The following is a 10,354-nucleotide window of genomic DNA, read 5'->3' as shown; positions in this document are numbered from 1 at the left end:
TGGCCTTTGACCCATGACCTGTCTGGAGAGGGTTAACAAGTTCAAATGTTTCTTTACTATTCATTTTAGTTATCATAATTAGTGCATAAAACCTTTAACAAAGAATCCCAAAATTACAATTAGCTTTATCTTGTAATTCTTGGATCTTACTTTTGAATTCATGAAATGTTAAGTCTATAGGGTAATTTTTTAATTTTAGTCCATGGAATCTTCTGATATCATGCCTGCAAATTTTTGAGCAAGTCTTTCATACCTCTCCAGGAAAGTATTTATGTCGTTTTTCTGTTCAGTAAATTAGGGCAGCTTGGATTGGTTGTTCCTGACCCCATTGTCATTCTTGGGTCCTTCATCTTTCTTTTGGGTGAGCTTGGCAATCTCAATTTGTGCTCTTATTCTCTCTCTCTCTCTTCCTCTTCTTGTGCTCTTATTCTTTCCATTTTCAGTCTCACCTTTCTTTCTCTTCTCTGTTGATGCTCTTCTCTCTCTAGGTCTTGTTCTTTTAAAAATTCTCATAGATCACTATTTCTGAGTTCAAGTCACTCATCTCTCTCTCTCTCTCCACTTATCAAAGTCAGTCAACATGGTTATGTGGTGTGGTTGTGATTTGTACAATATTTTCAAGTCACCACTAGAGATGTGCATATATAAGCCTATTTTCACTGTTGTTCACATTTTCTTCTACTGACATTTACCACTGTATAATCGTGGTTGGCTCGCAAATGTAAGGTTTCTATCTGTGAGTGAGCAGGATTTTTTACAGTAGGTGTCTATGACTTCTTGGCAATAAATTTGAACAATAAACAAAAAGTACACAGTCCAACTGTTTTAAAATAATATATTAACACAAGTCAAATGTATATACAAATGTTTGTTACACAGTTAATCATCACAGTTGTATCCAGAGCTTTAAATAACCATCTCTTTTCGTCTGAGCCCCACAGACTGGTCAATTATCTCAGAACACAATTGAAAAGACGATTTATTCTCCCCTGTTTTGTTGTTAGAAAACAATCAGTGATAATTTCACTTACATTACACTGTTGGTTACCACAGTTATATCCAGAGCTTTAGATAATTGTCTCTTTTCATCAAAAGTCCACACAGGTTTTTTCAGTTACTTTAGAATACAATTGAGAAGAAATATTATTATTCTCTACTCTGTTGTTACAATATAATCTGTGATAACTTCACTTAAAAAAAAAGCCACTATACACTCTTTATGGCTAAACTTACAAACACACAATCTAGCTCTAGGTATGTACCTGAACTAACCGTCTATTTTTGTCTAACTTACATGAACTACATTTTGTATGCATATTTATAGCCTGACTGAGGCTTAGAACCTTCTAACACTATGAAATAATATGAGGTAATAACACTTGATCAAACCAGTGAAAAAATCTTAAAAGGTTCTAGTAACACGATGCAATAATATAAGCACCAATTCACAACAACTGAACTCTACAGTGTATCCTTCACACACACAGTTGTGTAAACAAACCTGCGATAAACTATCACTTCTAAAAATAACTAAATTTAACCCTTGCACTATATTTAAATGGAAACAGTCATGTATATCTAACAGAACACTTATTCTAGAATTGCTTTCACATACTAATCTAATGATAAACACTGATAATTAATTAAAAACGTTCAAAACCATTTTCAAAATTATAACTTATAACAGTAATGAAACTGACTTCATAGAAAAATGGAGAAATCATCACTTGGTATCTGTAGTATGAACTTTTAACTCTTCATAACCATTAGCATAAAAGATGAATAATTGGTTGATACAAGAAACAATTACATGCTACATTAACATAAGAAAGACTACATCTGGGATGAAATTTCCAAATAAATAGACAATTCAAATAAATGAGACAGAAATTTAAAAAATCAATAAATTAAAGCTTAATATTTAAGATAAAAGTATAAAGAAATGATCCATTTCTTATTGAAACACCAGCTGATGAGCACAATGCATAGTGTAAATTAGTTAACTTGCACTAAAGCTAATGAGTAGATCATTAATAATCAATATGGGAATAATCCTTACATAAATCAAGACTTTTGAACTAGAAAAAAAGATCTGTACTATTCTTTTCTATGTACCAATAACCTTTTGACCTTTGACCCATGACCTTCAAAATTAACCAGGTCTAGAACTTGTATGTAGTTAGCTATTGTGTAAGTTTGGTCAAAATACATCTCCCCAATCTTGAAATATCTTGTCCACGAGATTTGGATGAACAGACAGACAGATAAACAGGAGCAAACCAGTACGCACCACTCTGCTATGATTCACAGTTAGAGCATAATCATATTTAAAAGTTTACAACAAATGTTAATTAAGTTAAACTTTCAGCATGCACAAATACACAGTTCAATCTGCTCACATATATCTCAGGTTAATAATTTAAACCTCACACTAGATAAAACAGATATGATATATACAGTATTTAAAAACAGCTTTGTTTGATAAAAAATCAAAAAATTATTCCACACTACCTTTAGCTTCTAGACCATAAATACCAGAAAAATAAAAATAAATATATATATGTGTAACTAAAAAATACAAAGGAATGAAACAAATACCCTTATAACCAATGGTTCAAACAGTCTTATGTGAGAGCTGAGTGAAGCCTTCTCGCCTCTAGACCCTGATTTCAGCAAAGAGGTCAGTTTTCTTTCACTTCTTTTCCTCATCCAGCTTAACCAACTTTATTGAAAACAAAACAAACATAACTTGTTGATTGTTAAGATAAAAAAAAAACACCTTATAAAACAGACAAGAGAAATAATACAACCGACATAAATATTTAATTTTTTTAATAAAATATCTCTTACTAAGTAATAACATTAAATTCAAAGTGATGTTCATCAAAATAAGTACAAAAACAACACTTGTACAAAATAATATTACCTTAATGTCAAACAATTACATAAAATTTAAAACTTGAATATCATTATGACATTGATGTTTACACTCACATGTCATTCAGTTATTTTTATTATCAGTCTCTTTTAAACTGTATTTCACATGCTACTGATTATACAGGATTCTGCATTATTTCTAAAGGTGCTAATAACTTTCCATGTTCCTCCAAATAACCAGTTTTACTTCCTAACTACCCCTTTATTACCAGTATTACCTTACCACCATGTCCACATGACCAGTTTTACTTACCCACAATGTCCACTTCATTAGTTTTACCTTCTCACCATGTCCTACCACAAATTTTACTTTCCAAGCATGTTCATATCACTAATCATATTCCCTCACCATGCTCCTATTAACAGTTTTCTTTCTCCACCATGTTTACAGTATCAGTTTTACTTTTCCACCATGTAAACATCACCAGTTCTACATTCCCAGCATGTTCACATTAGCAGTTTTACCTGCTCACTATGTTGACATGGTGAAAAGGTAAAACTGGTGATGTTGACATGGTGAAAAGGTGAAAAAGTGGAGACAATGTCAAAATCACCACTTAATACAATATATTTTATAAATTATATCTGTAGGAGCCAATTGGTTCCCAGCTTCTCCATATCTCTCATTGAACTTTCCCTAAATGTCTGTATAACCATTAACACAGGGTATATCTAACCTATTTTTATAGAGGTCAATAGTTTTCAAGTTTCTCTTCTTATTAGTTTTACTTTCTCTGTACATCTTCAGTCTTAGTTAATACTGATGATTTCTAAGAAAACAATACACAGCCTATCATTAAGTAAACAAATGCATACTTCAGATAGAATGCCATTTTATTAAATAAACAAACATAAAACATAGAGTGCAATATTGCCTCTAGTATTCAGTGGATCACTCTGAACCTCATAATATTTAAGTCAGAAACCGAGTTACACATTGAAATCACAGGAACTGAAGTCTGGGCATGTGGGGGGCTGCACTCCACCCCTGGTAAAGAACTTGGATATTGTCATTAGGAGGTGACTGTTTAACACTTTTGTAGGATGGACTACACATGCTTCTAAGGGTTCACATCCAATGACTAGTCATAAGTGAGTGGTAACACCATGATCTTCAAGCCATCATTTTTGATTCAGGCTGAATGAGCAAAGCCCCTTCTTGCATCATAATTCTGTCTTGTCTGGTAAAATGGTCAATAACATAGATGGTAGAAGGTCTTCCTTGTGGCATATCAAGTAAAAGTAACCATCCCTTCACATATCATCAGCTGTGATTATCCAGCTACCCAAATGACACTTCACTACATAACAGCAACACTTTTGTATTTTGTCATGGCTTGCATGCAGTTCAATGAAAGTTCCTAGGAAGATGGTTGCTAAAACCAAATGTGTCCATTCTTTTGGAACTGAGGATATCTGGGCTAGTTAGAAATATTATAATCTCTCAAAAGAGTGAAGGGTGTGACAGCAACTGTGATGCCAATTACTGTTGATGTACAATATTTTATGAAGCAAGGAGTGTCTTCAGAATAGCTACTCTGCCATTATACCCTACATTATGAAATAACTTTGATGGTAATGGGGCACATATGGAACTATCCTGCAATAGTATTAACCATTTGGTGTGGGTCATCCTCTACATTTCTCTCACAGCCTGAAGAGCCTGTTCTATAGTTTTGGGCACCGAAAACTAGGATTGAACTGTTGGTTTCTAAGGTGACTTGAATTACATTGTCACCCTATTCCATGTGGCAAAAGTAATATAAGTGAAATTGCATTTTCTTACTGACTTTGACTATCCTCCCTCTGCCAAACTATGCAACCTTATGAAAATCCAGTTAATTCAAGAAATTTCTTAATTGTGACATGACTGTTTGTATCCTATGGTCTTTATCAAACTATGTGTGTATTTATATGTTGAGGCATTATTTGTACATAAGATAATGGAGACAGTTGATTTGCTTTCTCAGGTGGTGTCTATTTACTAATTGGTAGGCTGTGTAGATTTCCAGTTTTTTACTTTCCACAATACTTTATATAGAAAGTTATAAAGTTGTTTTTACAGAAAACTACAGCCTTCCAACTCCATGTTTTCTCTAGTTTTACTTTTTAAGCATATAACTCTTACAAGCTAATAAAGTACAATTATAGACTATCTATAAAAATTTTACTTTCAAATCATATCTCTAGTATCATTTCAGAAATATTTCATAGTTACCTTTACATTTTATTCATTTAGCCTGCACCTGACATATTAATATTAAGTTTTTATATAATACTCAGTATCACTAGTTTTTTGCTTTTATCATTAATTAATACAGGAGATTACAAAGTTAATTTTACATGAGTCAATTGCCTCCCTATCCTTATCACATCTTTTACTTTGACTGAATGTTTTAATTACTAGTTATTATAGGAAACTTCTATGTTATTTATATAAGAACTAATAAATTCATCCTTCTCCTTATCACTAGTTTTCTTACATCACATATTTTTAATATCACTCAATGTTGACTTCCAAACAGTGTTACAGAAATCAACAACTTCACACTTTCTCTTTAATGCTAGTTTCACTTCCCATTTTAATACAAAACAAATTAAATACACTTCACATGAACCAATATCTTCCCAGTTTTCTTTAATTAGTTTTTAGTTTGGTGATGTTTTTATGACTAAGTAATAAACAAGATTTCAGTAATCTTTATTAGAACTATTAAATTCTTTGTTTTTTCTTATTTGTTATATTTTTCAAGGTAGCCTTTATCATCTCTTATTATATGAGATTTCAGCATAGGTTTCCACGTTTATCCCATATCAATTAAAAACATATTAATCTACTTAAAACCAATCATCCCAAATGTTTCATACTGTTAATAACTCTTGTCAGTTTCAAAACAATATTTTCTGATAATCTTATCAGTACTTCAGCTTTACAATAACCTTGTCAGTCACTGATAACGGAGTAATTTACAAATTTGATCACAGACAAATTTTCAAAATGTTTTCCGACATAACATATACATTTTTATTGGAGTATTACCTTCCTAGCTGTTCTCCATCACCAGTTAAAAGAGTAGGCTTAGCACTACTACTGGCCAAAGACTGTGTAAATTCAGTGTAAGGTACAGTGAAACAGCTATGATAAAGTCCAGGATGAACAGCAGTGCTGAGTCGAGCCGCACGACCAGGTTTGCAGCTTGTTGTATTTGGCTGCTGTGACCCTTCCCACAAGGCTGCCAGGTTTGTGCCAAACAGAGACTTTAGCAACTGTATATGTAATAAAAAGAATTAACTTGGTTTGATTTTTGGTCAAAAAATTTGAAAACATTCTTAGAAGTGTAGACTATAATTACAAAAAACTCTCACATGGCTAATACATTTTTTAGAACAGGTAAACTAAATGTCAATTTTAAAAATGAACCTCCTCAGTGAAAACCAAGTTTTGAATTCTAATTACACTCTTTCACATTTTTTTAATGATAGTACTTCTACACAAACTTCATGAAGTAAATTTCACAGCTAAATGTGCAAAATAAGCCAGTTTTCAGAAATTGTTTATGTTCAAAAACAAGAGTATTATGCTACCTTTAACATGTGAAAAGCACATTTTCTTTTTGCCCAACTCTATCATGAAGAACCTACTACATTTTCAGGCAGAATTTGTGTTCTGCTATAGCAGGCAAAAGAGATGGATGGGCCACTGATATATTTATACTTTACTGACCAATCAAATGTTGAAAGTACACTATCCATATATGACAAAAGAGGAGTCTGTTTGAACTTTCAAACCAGAATTTCTTTCATTCATTATATCTAATGTTATCCTAAAACTATTATTAATGAGTAAATATTCTAATTTTTCTGATCTTCTATTAATAAAAATGTGTTGATATTTTCATATTTGGCTCCCATATGAACAATTTGTAACTTCCTTTACTAGTGGAAGAGAGGACATATTAAAACAAAAATACAATTAAGTCAAACTTCATATGAAATAAAAACTTACAAACTGTAATATACATTTTTAATGACCATAAATTAAGATAAACCTAAATTTTATGCTTGAAGCTACACATTCACCTTTACAAAGGAAAAGCTCTTATGAAAGAAACATTTTGCTGGTGTCACTTATGAAGTTAGAAAAACATGTAGGCTCATGAAATCAATTTAATACAAAGATATGACACCCTATGACCCAGGTACACTTAATGAATCAAAGTAGCAGCAGACTTCTTCTAATAAGCTAAAAAATTATAATTTTCCTGTAGAGAAAATGTATTTTCAATAGGTACTTACTTCCTCTCACATAAATAGCTATTCTCGTTCAGTGCTGCACTCTATATGTACTTTTTTTTTTACGTATGCCACAAGCCTTTTATCCCCTCTCAATTGGAATTGACTGATTCCAATGCATCTCTCATGCAACAACCCTTCACCAATAAGAATGCAACATACACTCTGGACACGTATGACTCCCTTTATTCAATTCTACCAATTTATCACGTCGAGTTTTGGCATAAGAAGGAAGCACCAGTTTTCAGTGGGGAGGAAGGGTGGGAAGCATGAGACAAGGTAAGTATCTATTGGAAATACATTTTCAATACAGGAAAATTATAACTTCTGATACAGTACATTACCTATTCTTGCATAAATAGCTAGAATCCCACACTGAATAGGCGGAGGGACCTGTGCAAGAGAAAGAAATAAGCATCTTTTGAAAGCATGCAAAGAACACTCCCTAACTTGTGACAGTCATATTTTAAGATCTGATGTGGGAGACCACGCCACTTCTGAACTAGGTATATGCTTTGCCCATCATACAAAGATGTTCCACACATAGTCAGAAAAACAAAAGAGCACATTCAAGTGGAAGAGAACTAAGGCCGGACAGTGATCCAAACCATAAAATATTTATGAAACTCTATCCCAGAAAATATGAAAGCGGGTAAAATTAAAAGGTGTAGAGTGCTAGGGTGCAACGGACCATACACGGAAAGTCAACTACATTCAAACAGGGGTGGGTGGGTGGGTGAAGATCATGCTGTCATAAAATCAACTACAATTCAAAATACTGCCACTGGGTACCAACATACATGTGGGGGTAGGATAGAGGATCATACCACCTGCAAGTCGACTACAATCCAAAACCCAGCCATCTGTTGGCAACATGCCCATCTATGTCGAATAAAACAATGAAATGAGAAACCTCTGGAAGGTGGAACAGGTAAGGGCCAAGAAGGACTAGGATGGGAAACAGGAATAGGGGGCTTGTCTTGGCTTCGACTGCAACAAACATGTTATCAAAGAGGAAAGGGTAGAGTGTTGATGCACAGACTCCACACACAATTCCAAAGTCTTGTGTACATGATTGAAAACATACTCGTGAAGAAAAGGGGCCATATGTACACCCTAAGCTAAGGAGGTGGCAAATGAACCTGAGAAAAGGCTGCATCTCGATCCAGAAGATCCCAACAACAGAGAAAACATGTGTGTAAAGCAAGAGCTGAAGATGACAAAAGAGACAACCTGTAGGTAATAAGGGAGAGGTTTTCCCTTGAAAAACCTTCAAGGTCTTGGTGGATTGCCTCGGAAAGGAGATGGATAGTAGATAAATACCAAAGAAGAGAAGTAAGGGTAAGACAAAGGCATTAAAACTGGGCATGAGTTAAATGTGCACGAAAATCAGGGACCACTCTCCACACAGGTAAAATATACCCCCAACTATTGAGAGTCGAGAAACGGAGAGTCAGCCTGTTGATAAACTAATGCAAACTGATCTGTAGCTTATGGAAGGCATGGCATGCTGGCACCCTCAACCAATTGTGAAGCAAATTGCTCAGCATGAACCCTAATATCTGGGGATGGTGAGAAAACTAAATTTGGAGAGGAGGAACTATCGGGCAACAAAGAAGGACGAGGATCAAAGGAAATCAGGAAAATGGATAAAACCTCATATACCTGAGAAATCATGTCTAAAAATGCTGTATTAGGCCTAGCTGATTCGGCAGGTGGGGCACAGAAAGACATGGCAAAATCTAGTGGTGGAAAAAGGCTAACAAAATCTTCATAGGCCCAAACAGATTTGGCTTGTTCAGTAGGAAATGGGGCAAATTCAGGAAAAGGAGGTTGACCATTATAATGACCAATCTCATGGTAGATAATCACAGATAAATCCAACAACAGGTTTCCCTTCCCTACAGCGTGTGAAATATTACTAGTAGGAAGTATGATACCCAAAGTGGTAACCTCAGAATTCATTGTAGAAATATATATCAAACAAAAATGTTTGATGTAAAAAATTTGAGTGTGAGGAAAAAATAAGAGACTGTGAAACTAAGATAAAGTAAAAGACTTCTTCAATGTAAAGAAAAAAAATTAATTAAAAAAATCCCACTTTGGATATTAACCCGATGACTACCAGCTACTAACTTTCTTAGTAGGCAATGCAAGTGTGAGGGCAAAATCATTTGTGAATTGAAAAAATGATAGAGAACTTATGTTTTAATGGATTTCTGATTTTGTTTTTATAAATAGTAGCATAACATTCAATTATTTGCACAAAATTGTATTATTTAATGAAGTTTAAAGAGGAATTTAATGAAAAAAATTCCTAATACACGTTTTAGACTGTAAATAAGCGCCCTCCAAGAAGAAATGCTTTTTTCAAAAATTTTTTTAAGATATTTCCTTTCACCTCAGCACTGGTCCTGACATCTATGATTGGTATCTAAACCTTTTTCTAGTCTGTTTTCTTTATAAAACGTCATCTGGGCGTGTTAAACCTCAGTTGTAAAAGTTTTAGCCAATCCTAGTCGAAAGTGTCAATTTCAGTACCAATTATTCCAATTGCTGCATCTCCCACTTGACAAATCATAGGATGATAAGGAAAGCATGTGATGAAACGTTATTCTCTGGATTTTACAATATGATGTGGGTGGTGCTTATTATAGTAACTGCCATTTTATGTAGAGGTTGTATTTAGTATTGGCCAATAGGGTTTTTCTATAAGCATTAGAAAAGTTGCTTCTGGAAAAAACTGCATGGGATGTACATGACTTTTATTTTTTTTTATGCTGCATGGTGTATCTGTTTATATTAATCATTATATTGAAAAATTAACTCAAAATAGGTATATTTTTTAGGAAAGAAGTTGATCCACGATTGTTAGGGTTAAGAGTTACCGAGTGGCGAGTGCCAAGTCTTTACATGAAATAGACTTAGGACTTTGAACTGAAAGAGTTTGTGATTTTTTATATTCTTTTGAATTTAAATTTGTAGTTTTAAGCTCAATAATTTAGCATAGTTTTATATTTAGTTCATAATAATAATAATATGACTCAGTATTTAGAATGAAAAACTTGTGTGATTTGTACGTAATACTATTATATTTTTCCTTCTTACAATCTTTGCTTTGTAG

General features: G+C 33.5%; 1 protein-coding gene across 1 annotated transcript in view; it reads right to left on the bottom strand.

Annotated features, from left to right (window-relative positions):
* Positions 1–10,354, bottom strand: part of LOC106458536 (huntingtin-like) — a 269,635-nt gene that overhangs the window by 153,439 nt on the left and 105,842 nt on the right. Inside the window, exons 23-24 of the mRNA XM_022384781.1 lie at positions 5,978–6,204; positions 2,599–2,722 (exon numbers count right to left, since the gene is read on the bottom strand). Of these exons, the coding sequence (XP_022240489.1) occupies positions 2,599–2,722; positions 5,978–6,204 (351 nt within the window). The remainder of the gene's footprint in view (positions 1–2,598; positions 2,723–5,977; positions 6,205–10,354) is intronic.

Source organism: Limulus polyphemus, unplaced genomic scaffold (assembly GCF_000517525.1).
Source record: "Limulus polyphemus unplaced genomic scaffold, Limulus_polyphemus-2.1.2 Scaffold482, whole genome shotgun sequence".
NCBI classification, from domain to species: domain Eukaryota; kingdom Metazoa; phylum Arthropoda; class Merostomata; order Xiphosura; family Limulidae; genus Limulus; species Limulus polyphemus.
This window is presented reverse-complemented; position numbering and strand designations above follow the sequence as displayed.